General features: G+C 30.4%; 1 protein-coding gene across 7 annotated transcripts in view; it reads right to left on the bottom strand.

The window, feature by feature from the left end:
- obe (activating signal cointegrator 1 complex subunit obelus) overlaps window positions 1-18,084 on the bottom strand; it is a 241,105-nt gene that overhangs the window by 114,174 nt on the left and 108,847 nt on the right. For 6 of the 7 annotated variants that reach the window (XR_013032327.1, XR_013032326.1, XM_076517566.1 and 3 more), the window contains exons 14-17: window positions 16,538-16,729; window positions 14,486-14,710; window positions 2,267-2,386; window positions 1,210-1,461 (exon numbers count right to left, since the gene is read on the bottom strand). Coding sequence is in view for 5 of the 7 variants with exons in the window: in XM_076517566.1 (XP_076373681.1) it covers window positions 1,210-1,461; window positions 2,267-2,386; window positions 14,486-14,710; window positions 16,538-16,729 (789 nt within the window). In the remaining 2 variants the exon portion in view is untranslated. The remainder of the gene's footprint in view (window positions 1-1,209; window positions 1,462-2,266; window positions 2,387-14,485; window positions 14,711-16,537; window positions 16,730-18,084) is intronic. The other variant, XM_076517565.1, reaches the window with a different exon arrangement.

Genomic DNA, 18,084 nt, shown 5'->3' with positions numbered 1-18,084 from the left:
TAAATAAATTACAGAAGAGGAGATGCAGAGAGGGAGAATGTCACAGTTCTTACATTTGGGGAAATACTAGTTTTTAAATATTGCCTCTTCAAAGTAACAATTAAAACTTGTGTACTATTAACAAGCTCCTTATGAGACAATGGAGGAAAATTCTGTTGAGAAAAAGTATCCAATCCAGTTTTACTTAACTTGAACTGAAATTTCTGGGACATGTTTATTGACTAAAAAGAAGGTATTTCCCATATTCTTTTAGCACTGTGCTGTGAAAGTGCTTTCAAGTAGTAACTTGACTGATATCTATCAGTACATCATAAGCTTAAAAGCCAAGCACAAGCAGCACAGAAGTCTCCAAATGACATGCATAGGTGTTCAGGAACAATTTAGATTTTAGAAGCATACTCAGGGCATCTTAGGATTTTAAAAACATTGCTTTTCAGCTTGAAATATCAAAATCAGGATGTATTTGATGTTTTGTGATCAAAATCATATACTGAAATGATATTATATTAATTCTATAATGTAGCATTTCCTCTACCAATCACCGATATACAAATGTAAACTAAATGACGAAATCACCTTCATTTCAAATCACACAATGATCATCAAATGTCTAATTTACACAAAACTAAAAGGAGAAAGGGGTGACTGACTTTATAAAAGTGAGTTAGACTTTTCACATTTAAAACAGTACAAGTTTAAATTATTTTTAACTGTTTTATGCAGTGTCTTCAGTCTTGAATAATAAATGTCAAAAAACTGGGCAAAGTAAATTCAAACAAAAACATAGCAACCACTCCTCAATGAAAGAAAACAAGAATTTTACTTGGTAATTTAAAAACACTTAATTTCAGAACTTTTTCAAAAATATCTGGCATAAATAAAGAAGTAATTTAAAGTATAATTATCATACAGGCTACTCACTACAGCCTTATGATAAGGATCTTTTAAATGTTTTGTCAGGTGGAACTTTAATACAATCTTTTCAAAATAAAGAAAACTTTAAACATTATTAGCCTGAAATAGCTCATTTTCATATGTAACAAAGAAGAATGCAAGAATCACATGAATGAAATTGTATTTATTTTCATACTTGAATTACAGCCAATAATCTGACTTGCATTTACCTGGCTAACTGTTCAAAGACTGAAAAAACAACAACTGTTAACATGTACCACTATGTCACATTTATGAGAAAAGAGTATAGCCCACCTTAAGCTGGTCAAATTCTTGAGCCTGTGACAGCATACCCAATATATCAGCTTCTGTCATGATGGGTTTTAGTCGTTCATTGAAAGTTTCCACAGTGGCATATTTGATATAGAAGTGACTAGCAGTACGACCCATGTCGGTAGCATGCAAGTAACTAGTGCTTTCCTCATATCTGATCATATGTGCCTTGTCTAGTTCCTTTGCTGCAGAAATGATCAGTTCTCTCCTGATGTGTTCAAGATGTGGATCATTCTATTTGGAAATAGAAATATACGTTAATACAATGAGAAAAAAAACAGTCACTACCTAAAAACATTCCCAAGTTATCCAAAAGTAAAAGTACAAAAACAATAGTATACCTGCTTAATATGTATTTCACATCCCAGAGAATGTCCAAATATTAAAAAATAATGACAAATTATAAATATCTCTGTGAAATTTACAGTTTAATTAATGCAACTTTAACAATCCTTGTAAAAATAATCTCACTATGTATCATATAATTAATAACTGCTAAAAAAAACTGTTTCTCATTTACTTAAAAAAAAAAAAAAGACTAAATAGATGAGATTCAAAGAGACAAGGGTATTTTGGGGTTTTAGAACTTTCTGAAAAATGTTTTGTTTTTTTATACTGTTAGCCTACTAGTTCTTACTTCTCATTACATTACCTCTAATAAAACCAACATAGTTTTAAAAGTCTTATATTTGTCACAAATAATACATATGTTCTGATATAAACTAATAACTATTGCCACCTATGTTTTAAAACAAACTCAAGTTTCATGAATGCAACAATGTTAATTTGATTTATGCAAATTAAGCTTTCAGTTCTTTCCAGATACATTACAATATGTCCACTACCTAATTATGCTACCAACAACACAGTAAATACAATATACTTTTACAACTGTGTTACATTCATTATATTCTGGATACAATACATTTAGGGAAATGCCTAAGTAAGTCCCTAAAAGCAAACTAGTTTGATTATTAAATTCAAATTTAGTCAAATATTTGAATAAGTCAAAAACAAAGAAGGAAAGTAAAGTTAATACCTGAGGCAGCGTGTACTTGAATCCATAAGCTTGTGGATTTTGAGACAATCTGACATACAAGTATGTGTATTTTAACCATTCCACTGCTTCATCTATAGTGGTCACTGTACCCAAAGAAATCTAAACATAAAAAATAAGTGCTAAAGATGCTATTTGATCTTTCAAACTAAAACTTGAATTAGTTGCAAATGCTTAAAAAAATAACAAAAAGTGGTTACATGTTAAAAAGTTTTAGCTCACCAACACAGAGATCATAATTCTAATTTAGTATTGTTAAACAATTTCTGCCAAAACATAACCAAATTCATTAAAAAAAAAACACTGAATATGGAACGACGTATACACAAAATTCTTTTTTGTCATGCATAAGTTTGAGGTAGTAGAATTTTATCTTCAGTTATCAGTCTAAATCCAGATACAAGAAATTTTTACTTTTGCTTACAGTTATTTATTAACTAATACAATCTCTAAAAACAGCTAGATGAAAATTTTAGAACATATGTAATGACCCAAAGTCTCAAAAAACTAGTATAAAAAATACATTATTTTCACAACAATATTAGGATGTGTGAAAAAATGACAAATTTCAAATTTGTAACTAGAAATAAAAAAAATTAAAAAGCAACGTTATTAATTAAAAAGGAACCTAGGGAATCTACACACTCTTGCCAACAAGAAACAAAATAATTTATGCCATGATGATAAAACTCTGAAGTCCTATAACTCAAAAATTCTTTAAATCCATTCTCTACTGCTGCTCTGTTAAATTTTTTGCCCTGTAAAATGTTGTCCAAATGATTAAAAGATTTATAATCAGTGGGCAACACAGCTGTAAATTAAAGAAGATGAGGCATTGCTTTGTAGCCTAATCACTGAGCTTCTGGAGTGTAATTTGAGCAACATACAGCCAAGCATTATCATAAAGCGAGATTGGTCCTCTTTGATTGGCTAATGCTAGTATTTTATCATGCAACTTTTTATGCAATTCTTGATAGCAAACCTCTGCAGTGATATTCTGGCCCTGGTTGAATAAGCTGTAATGGCTGCAGACCACCATACAGTGACCATAATCTTCTACTCGTACAACTTTGGCTTTGTGAAGTGTTTTGGAGCCTTGTCATGGTTTAACCATTTCTGTTGTAAAAGATCTACCTTTCATTGCAGGTGACAATTCGATAAAGAAATGGGTCGTTTCTGTTGCACAAAATCAGCACAGAGCACAGCTCAAAACATTGATTTTTCTGATTTTCACGGAGTTCACGTGGAATTTACTTATCAAGCTTTTTCAATTTTCCAATTTGCTCGAGATGGTCAAAATAATGGTAATCCCAATACCCAATTCTTGTGCTATTTATCAAATAGTTTGGCATTTCTTTCCACTGATGCTCTCAATTGGTCATTTTTAACAGCAGAGAAACATCCTCTGCCCTCATCTTCAAGATTCACATCTCTTTTAAGAAACTTTTAGAACCAGTGCTGTACTGTATGTTTGGAGGTGATTCCTTCGCCCCATGTATGGTTGATATTCTGAGCTGTTTGCAATGCATTATGACCGAGTTTGAATTCATGCAAAATAAATTATGCCCAGCTTTTTTTTTTTTCCCCCATCATTAATTATAAATGTTTAAAGTATTGGCAATAAAGTTTTAGAAAATAATAAAACCACTAATAAACAGAAGAAAGATTTAGTTTTTCAATAGTATATATGCATTCAACAACTTGATATAAAGTGAAAATCAAAGGAACAAAAATACATTAAAACAAAGCTAAATAACACTAATATTTGCATTAAAAAAACACATGGCCAGCATAACTTTAGCTGTAGTGGTAAGGAATTTCAAACAAAAAAATACCAAGAAAATGAAACATTGAAGATTATATTAAAGCTTACAGATCTGTTTTGTTTGCAAACATTTATTGAATGTTGTTTTATATATCACCATTGCTGTTTTCATCATTCTTTAATTGGTTGATGTATCATATTAATATTTCTACAGTTCATATATAAACATACATCCAAATATGCTGATTGTAGCCACCTTGACAATTACACGTTGAGAGTTTCCCAAGGCTTTTTTTTTAGTTTGGATTCTTTTGTCATCCATTATACTTATATTAGTATTAGTTTTGTCTCTATATTAACAACCCTTAAGAACTGGGAATATCAGGACATGTTATTCAGTTTTGAAATGTCCTTTGTGGGAGGAAGACCTTAATTTTTTTGTCTTTAGTAAAATATTTACTTTTATAATCATACAAGTTAATTATAAATTTCTAAAACCATTTCCAATTTTATCAGTATATATGTCAGTTTCTAGAATTTTTTAAATCTAGGTATTTGTAGAGGGCATTTAATTTTTTAGTTGTCCTTTACTCACCCAAGTGAACTTATATTTTTTAGAAACTAAAAAATATGTATCACTGATATCAGTTACTAGTATATATTTTTTAATAATTTCAGTAGCTTCACATCATAAAGATGTCTCCAGAAGAGGAATATTCATTGTATTTAATGGCAATGGAAGAAGTAATATGAATCAGCTTAATCATGATGTCCTAAAAACATAGGTTCAAGAAGTCTTTATAAAACTGAAATAAAAACCCTTAAGATATTGTAACATTTCAGAAAGATACCTACATGTCATACCCCAGCCATGGAGTGCTACGTGTCCATCTAATATATAAGAATACATAAAAGTCAGTGTCAAAAGTGATTCGCATATACAAACTCCCCACTACTACTTCCTATTCACTTTGTGAGAAGGTCCAAATTAGTACACCTGAAATTTGCCATTATGGGAAAGATGGACAAGAGAATATGAAGAGAGGTAAATATAACAGGAAAATGTTAAGTTTCAAAATGCAGCTATCTGTAGTCACATCTTAGCTAGAATCCCACACCAATAAGGTGGGGAACCAGAGAGGACAAGATCCACTTAGAAAGCAACTGCATAGAAAAAAAGTGTGCCAAAATGAGATGGCACACTAGTGGAGTCTGCATTACATTACTTCTGGAACAGGTATACTCTTCATCTGAACAACATGAAATCTAACTCTATTCCTGGGTAATTAAGACCTACCAGCTGCAGAAACAAAAATCTTAATCTTGTTTAAAGAACATTACTTCATCAAGGTCCTAACCAAACAGATGAGGCCCAACTGACATAACTGGAATTGTATGGCTGTGGACCCAAACCCAAATCCAATGCATAATGGCTAGAACATGAAGACCACTTTGTAGTTGTTCTCATTTAGTAATAAGGTATTACTGGAACCCAGTGTAAAAGTTACAGAATGTTGCATATCAAGCAACTGAGATTATATAAAAAACAAAAGTAAAAAAGCCATTGCCCGAACATGAAAAAGCTCAAAATGCAATAACTTTGAATTGCGGGGCCTATCTTGCCTCACTCAATCTGAAAAAACAGGGATTACATGCCCAAATTCTAAGGGGGCAAGGAAGTATCTTCTACCCTCAGAATTACAAAAAGAATATTGAACAAACTAAGTCCAACCAATGGCACAGGAACTAATACTCCAGTATGCAGAATTACAAGGAGTCAAATACCTTCTTTCATGTTTATCGAAACATAAAGAACAACTAAAAATAAAAGCTGTACTCAACTCAATCAGGTAGCAAAAAGTCATCTCTGAACCGGAACGATGAAAACGTGCTTCATCCTGCTCCTACCATACATGAGAAAACCATCCAGAGTTAATGGTAGAACAGCACCCAGTTTTGCCCTCTTCTACTTGAGTATAATAATAAGTTAATAATCACTTAGGAAGAGTAAATCTCTGTCCACTACTCCAGAAATGGGAGGATACTCGCAATGAGGAGCCCTGAGACAATGCTCTAAAGAGAGTATAATAGGTAAACCATGTTCCACCCAGAACATGACAAGCCAGGAGAATAATCTGATGATCATGGGCTCAAAGGAGAAATCTAATATCTGAAAACACAGAAACCTGGAGTAATGGCTCACTTGCTTGAAAATGTAAGAAACCACAGTAGAACCATCCGAGCGAAGCATTACCACTTTCTCACACAATACTGTAAAATTCTAAGATTTAGCTCACTGAACTGATAGAAGTTTTAAGACAAATGTGGAAAAAATTCCTCATTTGTTCAAGCACATTCAAATTTCATATCCCCTCTGCAAGTATTCCGTCCCTGGAGAGAAGCATCTGTGAAAAAAAACCAAAAAACAACATATTTCTGGACAAGAAGCAGGAGAAAGACACCTACTGTCCAATAATTTAGCCAAGATCAAACAAACTGGAAACCAATAGGGTAATCCAGTCTATCAGTGCAAATGTTCCACTGGTCCCATAACAACCACTTTAGAGACCCATGTGGGCCTGAATTAAAAGAATGATTGATTCTAAAGATGCTCACCTCCCCAATAGAGAACTTCATGTACTGGTGGAGGAAAAGACAACAGTGTTAGAAAAAAGGCCAATTTCATGACCTGAAGGTATAGAGGAGATTGCTTGGCCCATTTGAAACTGGAATCGAAAAACACCCTAAAATGGATGAGGTACTACCTGGGAGGAATAGACATCTTCATTATGATGACAAACACAGCTCTTGGAGCAAAACGTAAAAAAACTAAAATAAAGTTCTACCAAGTGGCAGGAAGAAGTGACAAGAAGACAAACATCCATATAATGATGTGTGTGAATGTTTTATGAGTGAAGATGACAAGAAAAAGACCTGAGTATACATCAAAAGACATATGTGACAGATGTAAGGCCAAATGATATAGTATGAAACTGAAAAAAAAACCTTTAATTTGTGCACAAAATGGAGATCACAACATTAAATATTCAAGATCAAAATATAAAGATAAACATCAGTGACACCAAACTTGACATCCATAGACTAGATGCAAAGTATTACCAAAGGGAAAGAACTGACTTCATCATAACTGAGAAAGTGAAAGGAAATGATGAAGACAAGAAATGTCAATGACAGGTTATCAATATCCTGTCATGTATAGTACTACAAACAAATGAAAAATACAGGAAAGTATCCAGTAGAGAACTAGAAAAGGCAATAAGACCACTGTTGAAAAAGAGAAAGGAGACAAGACACATCCATTCTACAATCCAGTTTCAATGCAAAAATCAAATGTCTGAGGAAAGTTTTTGTTTTGTATTTTTAGATATCCAAAAGATTTTAACAAGACACCAAGGAGAGAGCAGAAACTAATAGCCTTCAATATATTTCACCTATTTTGGCCATGATACATGTTTTGGAGTCACACCTAGCAATTTGCTGTGTCCACTATGTGTATAGAACCACAGATTCCAGGGGTGTAAAACTGGAAACTTACTGCTGACCCACTGGGGAACAATTTACCAAAGTATTGGGTTGAGGAATAATTCGTGAGCGTTTTTTCAAGTTAAAAAAATATATTCATAAATGAAACGCTTTGGCAAAATATTTCATATCATTCGGTAGATAATTTTTTGCTGTAATAGATGGTGTGTTTGATTTTCATATGTCTTTAATTTTTGCTTTCATTTTCAGCTCGTTAAATGGAATGTCAAGTGGACAAAATCGAGCATTTTCGACACCATCTGCTTTTCGCATTAATTTCTTGCAATTTCGTTTAAAACAATGCATACTATATACCTAGGTATTACATGAAATAAAGTATCATAATAAATGTTTTGGGTGTAATGTGTTCATGCATTGAAGTATTGTATATTCTTGCATGTAATGCTTGAATGAAATTATTTAAAAACGCTCACGAATTATTCCTCAACCTAATAAATAAATGACTAAGATCCTCTAAAAACTGAATAGTGGCATAAGGTCTAGAACCTCAGAGAGAATTTAGCCTTTAAAAATCTAAATATGGTTTCTCCAAGTGATGGAAAGGTAAGGGGAACTGATTTGATAAATGGGGGAGACCAGGCATGGCAGCACCCTCTCTCAATTGATCAGCAATGTATGATAAATGTAGAAGAATCAGGTGATCAGCTGAATTACTTTCTCCCTAACAAAGAAGAAGTCATCAGCTAAATGACATATGGTCACATTAGATAAAGTCTAAATTTGCACCAGCCTGCCCCTTACCCCTTGGCAAGCTCAGTCTCTGCTGAGCAAAAAGGAAAAGAAAGATGGGTCCTCACATAAAACTTAAATTCTCTGTACAAAAATGATTATATGACCTACATGGACCCCCAATTTAGAGAAACAATCTTAGCTGAATCAAGCCCAAGGTTAATGAGGCACTTTGTGGTGAATGACAATGGTGTAAGCATTTCTATCCTCAGTGGCTACATTTGTTAAGAACATTGTCACTGCTTCACTCTCTTTATATATCTTATATATTCTCATAAATATTTTTGTATTGACAAATCTGTGCTCTCATCCATCATTATTACATGTGACAGATTGAAGGATTTCTTCTGTAAGTGACCACTGAATAACTGTACTTATACATGACTGTGTATCATTTACTGTCACATAACTTAAATTCTTGTATTTCATATTTGCTCCATTAAAATTGTGTAACTCAAATGAACTGTTGATTTTATTAGATGGCAAACTCCTCCTTTGATACATAAAAGATTGGACAAAACAATTTATTGTCATCATCTGATACAGAGGCTGAATAATCTTCCTTGTCAACATCACTGTCATACATATTACTCTTGTCCCCAGATTCTTCAATAAGCTTTTCTCAGCCTGCTGTTATGAAGACAGCCCATGCCTCTCAGTGCTGTTCTTCTGAATATAAGGTGATTCCTCATTCACCCATGTTTCTCACTTTTCTCTCTGTGCACTTCAGTCTCTTATCTACCCTTTCAACAACCACCACTAACCATGAAAATTTTTTCCATTCAAGACTCATTTGTCTTTTCAGAAAAAATAGTTTCAGTGTTTTTTCAAGTTTAATTGCCATGTTCAGTGCAAGAATCAATGAGATCATCTACAGTTTTGTAAACAATCTTTGTATTGTCTTCAATTTTATCAACTTGAGTGAAAAAAATTGTCCAGTGAGATAGTATTTGTTGCATAATTCTTCTTAACTTAGTAGGTTGCACACTAAATTCCAATGAGACAACAGTTTTTGTTATTCATGTATTCTGAATGCTTGATAAAGAAATAAAAATCAATAAGCTCTTACAAACTCTGATAGCATCACACTGACTACTTTCATTAAAACTGAAGGTGTGCTGAATAGCGGGAAATAATTCGCATGTGATAAATTAGCTTACATAAATTTACACCAGATAAAGACAATGAATCTGTATCAGCTGATATTCAATACATTTTATGAGGAAAAATGTTTGAATGTGCAGTACACACCCTTATCTGGAGCTTTGCAATAAGGAAGTATACATTTTGAAATATCAGACAAAGGTAAAAATTACATTGTACAGCCATGTACTACATTTACAAAACTTCACATGGTCAAAGATTGTCACTTCTAAAATGTATGTAGCTCCAAGTTAGTTTTTATGTTATCTTCATGTTTAGAAGATATGTTTAAATTTAGAAAAGTCTAACTGGTAGAAATATAAAATGACATTTATTTTAATATGTACAAATATTCTAGCTCTTGTAAAACATAATGGTTACAGTAATTCAGGGACAGAGAACTTGTTCCCTGAAACATTTTTTTAAATATCACAGATTTCATTTGATGGTTTTTACAGGTCTTACAAATTATTATATGGAGGTAAAGAAAATGAAGCCTCTTTTTAAAATATTCATCTAGATCAAAGGGATGTATAATGAAAAACTATAATTATTTCCTTTTTTTTCTTCCTATTAATTACACAAACACACTGACAAAATTCATAGGACATTTAAACACATTCTTAAACAACTTCTCTTCATTTACTTGTACTGTACATACTTCATAAATTAAATAAAATAACTTTCTTTAATAAGAAAATAAAAATATTTTATGATTCATGATCTAAAGGGTTTTTTGTCATTATATAATCTTTCCATATTCATATATATGTAAAAATAGCTGGTATGGATTGAAAAAATTCCATGTACAGGAGCAAACAATGTTTCGACCTTCTTCAGTCATCGTCAGATGAACAAGTGGGTTTTCTCGTCATTACAGATTAATACTTTCCATATTCAGATATACTAAACAAGCGATTTCTCACAAATCATGAAGTACTTAGTGTTTAATAAACATCTATTTACCACATGGTCGAAACTATTTTAGGCATAACGTCAAAACATTTAGTTTCATTGATATTTATCAAGGTATGCAACAGATGTTTTCACTAGAAGTAATGATTTTGCTTTATAAAAGAAAATATGGCTTCTCAAAAACTATAAAGTAGTGTTTTCCTATAACCTTATTTTTTATTATTTAAACTAATTATTCAGTAATGTATTCATAACTAATTCCCTACATCATTCATTAACTTTGTATAAAGTAAAACTTAGCTCCTAAATAATGATAATGTGCCTTACACCAGCTATAAGAATTAAAACAAGTCCTAACATGCACAAATATCTAAATACAGTACATCTTATTTCAGAAACAATCTCATCACAACACAAATGTATATTTGTGTCACGTATACAAGATGTAAATCAAAATGCTTATAATACACAATTTTAATGATATAGTATCATAATGTTCAATGTGGCAAACCCTGCTCAAACAGTTGTGAGAAACTGTACAGAGGTTAAAACAACTTGATGGCAGCTCAAGATGGATACCTAACTAGAGTATGTTGACTATTATAAATAATTGCTATTCTTTAAACATAAGCCATGGCATAGTGGAGCCAAAGTGAATAGCAGCAACACTATGGCATGTTTTCAGTCTCATATTTTTCAGCTGCTATAAAATGGAATTAATATACGTATTTAAAACATTTCCTCACTATAATTTGTTTATAAAAACAACATTAATTAACAGCAAACACACATTAAAGCTGACCACTGTAAAATTTAATTGAAAGTATTTAAAAATACACTTTGTCAAATAACATGCATGTCTTAGTAAAAATGTCATTACAAGTTTTGACAAAGAATTTCACTTCACCATGAATGTCTGCTTTTATTCCACATCAATCAACAGAGGTTTCAGACAATCAGAACTCTGACAAAAGTATTCTTTGAAAATTTGGTAAAGCATATAACAGTACTGGCGTTACGTGTGGCTCATGTTACACTAACAAATTACATTACCAACAAACTACTGCAAGCTTCTTCCATGTGCCTCACAAAAATGTTTTTTGTTATTATTTATTTTACCTAATCTAATCTTAACTAACTTAAAAAGATCCTTCTTTTTTTACATCCTAGTTTATTTTTATTATTATACAAAGAATAAACATGAAAAACAAGAAATAAAATACTTAATCAATCTACTTTATTTTTCTTGTTGTTGACTGCAAAAGAGAGTTAACCCTAATTTTTTAAAAACAAATGGTTATAATTCATTAAAAATTTTCATTTAATCAAATAATGCACTAACTAACATAGGCTTAAAACATACAAAAGACATACAATTTCCTCAACTTTCAAAATATGACTTTTCTAACTATGCAACAAAAGGTTTTTACATATTTAACCAAACTAGTTGTTAACTTTCTCACAGAAATGTGTTTGTACTCTGAGCAAAACTAACATTTAACTGTTGAGAACATAATGTGATACAATATGTCATTAAGCAGATAAAAACTTGGCTTTCAGTTGGGTATAAATAATAGAGAATTAAACATAAGGTAGAACTATCAATGAATTCTAAAAAGAGAGGATGCTGGTGTGTGTGGCCAGAGGGGTCTGATTTTCTATTTGATAGCTCTGTAACCAAGCAAAATTAAAGGCTGTAAAAATAACAATTTGTTTGAGCAATGACAAATGAGAGAATAATTTAGGTTAAATTTCATATTTATTGAAATGGTGGTAGATGAAATGTAGATGAGAAGAAACCTACAAGTGTGCCACACTAGGAAAAATTTTAAATACTGCCTTATAAAATCAAAACCTTAAAATTTATATACTATTAAAATATGAGTTATTAGCTAAGATTTTATGTCATACAAATTCATATAGCATGATTAAAAAGTAGTTTAATTAAATTTTGAATGTTATTTACTTGAGCCTTGTGTCATGCACAGTAAAGAATGCCTGTGATGTAAGCTTAATGTATTACTTTTTGCTTTACAGCCTCACATTAGTTGTAAAATTATATTACAATTCAAAAATATTTATGTTATTACCTTATTTTTGTTTGTTTTTGCTTATATTTAGGCTAATACAAACAGATATTCACATTTTGAATTTGAAAATGTAATAAGTTGTAACAGTTCAAATAGTTTTTGTTTTTCAAATTTGCAAAAAAAAAATTAAGACACTATACTAGTTATATTTTTTTGACACTATAATAAAAAACAGTATCCTTTAGACGAACCACAACTCTCATTTAAATGTCTAAATACATCAGCAGTTTTATGTATGTAATCATCTGCAGACTTCCTTCATGAGCACAATGCATAGGTCCTGCTGCTCTAGATATTTATTTAAAAATAAAAAATTCTTAACAGACATACATTTGAATAATCAGTATTTGAATTGTAATCTAATATATTAATATACTTCTGTTTCTTTTTACATGTCATTTTACTGATAGACAATTTGGCTGACTACTGTACTTTTTCATTCTTAAAGAACACTAATTTACATTCTTTTACTTATTAAAATTAAGACAAAATGCAGTCATGCAATATGAAGAATGTGTTTTGACTTGCATCCTGAGAGATAAGCTACTTCTGTTGCATTACTTTACCTTTGCTACTTTATTTCATGAGAATCAATATGTGCCTTGTGTTTGTTGAGCTTCTTATAAAAGAGAGAATTAAATTGGAAAGATCTTTCCTCTATTAGAGCATAAAATATAGCTCAAAATAGCAAAACTTATGGTTTTACTCTCAAAATACACAAATAGTTATTTGTAGTACTTCAGCACTTTTGCTGACTACTATAAGTATGTGTAGTGAAGTGATATATAACTTTGTTCTTGGCAAACTAAATGCTTATTAAAAAGCACTTGTGTTTTATGAATAAGACATTTCAGTTGGAAAACTATGTATGATTGAAAAAAGCAAAACATTTCATGAATAATCACTTTTAATATTGTAAATAATAATACTTATATAAACCAAACTGATAAAAATGAGGCTTACACAATACTAAAAATATCATATTCTTATTTGTTAATTGTTTAATTATTTGTTAAATTTGTTAGTGTAACGTGAGCCACACATTCCCCAAGTGATTTACAACTTATAATGGCAGAGATAGTAGTCAGACATAGTTCAAAGGGCAACAAAACAATAACATTTAATTAGAAATAAATATATAATGTTATGAACTAAGAGATATTTAGGATAAACAAACGTATTTCATGCTACAATCTGAAGTCATCCTACAAAAAAAAAATTGTAATTTAGATTTATTTCAATTTCTGTTGCTGGTTACAAGGGCATTCAAATTCACTGACCACCCACATAAATAGTGTAAAGAAAATAAAAATATAAGGTTTTTACCAAAAGCAAATGACTGAAATGTATTTAGAAGGTTTTAGAGATTACACAAAGGAAATTTAATATTTTTGAGATGAAAAAAGTATTTTTAATTTCAACATCAGAATCACCATGCACACGGGCTATTCAAAACAAATGCACAAATATATTTATGAACATGTCTTTTAGTTTATTAAAAATACTTCACTGAAAAATATTACTTTGTACGTGAAAGACTTACAATATTAACTGAAAACTGACAAATTTTGTGAATATATATTTATACTATTTCAAAACTTAGTAGTATTAAATCTTTAAAGACTTTAAACAAGCACAAAGAGGTCAGACAAATTAACTGAGCTATGTTGAAAGAGATTTAAAAACTTTCTTTCACTTACAAAAAAGAACACATTGTATAAAAATCATTAATTTTGAAACTTTTTAGAATAAAGATAAGTTAATAAATTTTGAATTTCACACAGCTCACTCTTTAAAAATTGTCAAGCCTCAAAAAACTGCACATTTCTGTACAGTTTATGAAAATCCCACATATAATACTGCTAGTCCACCATTCTTTATATAAAAGCAGGTTTACTAATGTTGTTAAAAGACATTTAAAATGACAGTATAAAATCATATTTAACCTTCCACATATAAAATCATAGACAAATTAAAGCTGTGAGCAGGACATACCTCAGCATTGAGATTATCAGCTAAATTTGTAATGAAATTACTCTCAATTGGGTACTGGTTCGTTAATAGTGACAAATAATGGCTCAGTTTATTGTATGTTGTGATAATTACTCCATGTCCGGTTTTGTCATACTGGGGTCGTCCTGCACGTCCAAAAATCTGCATCACATCCAGAATTCCCAAATCCACAAAAGAACCATGTTTAGAATCATAAATTTCAGTCCCCTTTCAAAACAGCATATATATAAATATATATTAAAAAAATGACACCTAAAAAAAAACCTGCCACACAACAACTAAAATAGACAGACATTAAACATGAAATAATATAGAACATTAATTTAAATATACATAAAAAAGAATAATAGTTAAAAGAGCAAAACTCAATTAGTCATTACTTCTTCTCATCACCACAGTAATCACTGGCCTTGGACATCTACACTCTCTGCCTCATGATCCATCCACCAGACATTTGCCAAATCTCTCTGCCAGTAAATACCAAATGTCTTTAAAATTTCTCTCAAGCCCACAATTTCAACAAAATCCTTCTTTTATACAAGCAGGGAAAGGGGGATAACAATATGCTTGAATACTCCACTTTACAAAAGTGCAGGATCTTTCTTTTAAAAACTAAATACTTGCCATGAATTTTTGTTCTTTATTTTATTATTACAACAACAGATTATACAAGTTATGTTGCAGTGAGGTTAGCTTTAAAATATAAGAGTAATATATTTCACAGAAGTCAATAATCTGACATTTTGCATATGATCATCTGTAAAATTTCATTTACTGTATTACAAGTTATAGCATGAAAACTATAACAAGCACAAAATGGATACAAGGTTGTTCCCTGTGACTAAGCTGGTAGTGAAAGAGTTTTAACCCTTTCCAGATGGGTCACATCATATATGTTGACTCACATTCAAAATTTTTTTGAATTATGAATTTATGTCAATAAGGTGGTATCAAAACTATAGATCATGATTCAAATTTTAGTATTATACATTATTCATTTACGTAATGTAAAAGTAAATATTAAGAAAAACACATCTAAACACCAATTTTTGTATGTCACATAGTATGTTGAATAGAGCACTAGTTCGAACTAGATGTTTGTGATGTCAAAATACTGAGTCTATCACTCTATCATTTCATATGAATTAGGAACTCAAAGTACTAATATTGAAAATATAGAATATAAAATAAGAACATCCTATCTTTTTTGTTTGCTGATATATTACTGCATTTACTGAATCAAACACAATGACCACTCTATAACACGTGAACAACTGAATGAATGCTCAGCGTGTGCCCTTTGTGGTTTTCTAAGCAATTTTCAAGCATTGTGACATTCTCATACATTTAACACAAAAACTTGACATTGGAAAGCTCAGTCCTTTGTTACTAAGCTTGATAAATTATAGTAGAATTATATGATACTGACAGAGTAATTTAAGACTGTTTAGTTATTCATCTGTATGTATGAAACCTAAATCATCTCATATTCTCCAAAAGCAAAATTTTAAAAGGCTTAACAGCCTATGACAAAGAGCAACCAAGTACAAAGGTTATAAGTGGAAGGGATAATTGTTTGCTTTACTTCTTTATTTACTGTTCTATGTTTCAAGGAAATAAGTTTAAGGATGTATATGTAAATAATAATTATATGCATATATAATATATAATAATTGAAATGTGACTATTTTACCAAATATTAGTCCACTAAAACACAGCAAGACATGTCACTTTGTAAAGACTAAAGGTCAGTCTTATATTATTGGATGTGGTAACATGAGTGCACAGGCACTGTGTAATTGTTGCTTCTTTAGTGTTAGCCAGGCACAGCTGAAAGTTCAATATAATATAAATAATAAATGTGTATATATAAATGTATAATGTTATGAGATTTAAGTTATTTAGTATAAACATTTATGTTTTTGTGTAATACTCTGTAGTCATTTTACATTACTGCATAACATGTTTTTTGGAAGTTAATTATTTTTAACTCTCAAGAATACGTATCCAATAGAAGCTTCTCTGTAAACTTACCTTAATAACAACAGCATGAGCAGGAAGATTGACACCCCAAGCTAATGTTGATGTACACACCAAAACCTTAATTAAACCTTCACTGAAGTATTTTTCCACCAAATTACGATCAGTTCGTACCATTCCAGCATGATGTATGGCAAAGCCATAACGGAAAAGATCCTTCAACTGATGATTCCTGGACTTGTTTATCTAAAGCATTAAAATGAATTAAATAGAATAACATCACACACAACATAAATCCAATAATGTGATAAAATAAAAAGTGCCATCTTTAAGTAATCAAAAGGAATGTAGCAAAATAAATTTAGCAATATTAAGTTTACAAATAACATATTATGTAACAAATGTAATGAAATGCATTCAGTACTGTAATTAAACAAACTTCACTTGCAATTTTGTCACACAGAAGGCAAAAAAATCAGTTAATTTAACCTGAATCTTGGCTTTTAGTTAGTAAATTAGTTAATGTGTCAAAATGTAGGATATGTAAATCTCTAAGTTTTTCAAGAAAAGTATCTTCTATAACAAATATCCTCTTTTTAAAAACTAATTTTGAAGTACAAGCAAAGTCAAAACCAGAATGGCATTTCCAATAATAAACTTGCAAAATTAGCTAAGTTGATTCCAATTACAGATCTTGGAATAAGAAATATTATTCTTGCTTGTTTGAAGTAAATACATACCATAAGGATGTATTTGAACAAACAACATAAAAGCAATGGTAGTTTCATTCTTCAGCATAATCAGTGGGATACACTAATTTTAAGTTGCTACTACTTTAGTAACTTACACCCACAATGTTTCACTTTCTGTTGCCTTTCACAGCTAGTTGTGGAAAGGTTGTTACCCTTAAGTTTCTTAAAATTAGTTTACATTAGTAAAAACATTATATTTTTTTAAAATGCTTTCAGTAAAAGTATTTGTAGCATTAATTTCATTGAGTTAAATTTGTATATGTAAATTTGTAAACACAAACACAAAATTACAATTAGCTTTATCAACTGGGGTAATAACATTGTTTTCATCTTCTTTTAAAGGCATGAAAAATACCTAACTTATATCAAAATAAATTCAATGTTCTTAATTTATGAAATTAATAAAGTATACTTTCTTTTCAAAAAAGATAATAGGATTATTTAATTACTTTATAGTTATCAATATTTTTCTTCAGATCTTTTGAGAATTCACATTTTTTTTTGTTTTAACATTCTATATTTAGTACTTTTTCCAGAACACTGATTGTAATTTATCTTTGACAACTTACAAATTTTCTGTAGCTATATACTTATGAAAGGTATCTTTAAAAACACTATTACTACACTTAAATTCTTCATTGAATTTTTTGTAGTTAAAGAGAAAAGATTGTATATGTTTATTATATTTAAAACTGACTATAGATTGAAAAGATCTTATGGGAAAATATCTTCATAAATAATTTCATGGATCAAAAAAGGTAAATATAAATCATCATAGACTTTTTGTTTAAAATCAGTTACTATACACAATTTCTTTTCTTTACCGAAAAGTGTATATAGATATACAAT

Source organism: Tachypleus tridentatus, chromosome 8 (genome assembly GCF_004210375.1).
Source record: "Tachypleus tridentatus isolate NWPU-2018 chromosome 8, ASM421037v1, whole genome shotgun sequence".
Taxonomy (NCBI): domain Eukaryota; kingdom Metazoa; phylum Arthropoda; class Merostomata; order Xiphosura; family Limulidae; genus Tachypleus; species Tachypleus tridentatus.
Note: the sequence above shows the minus strand (reverse complement) of the source record. Positions and strands in the feature narration are given on the sequence as shown.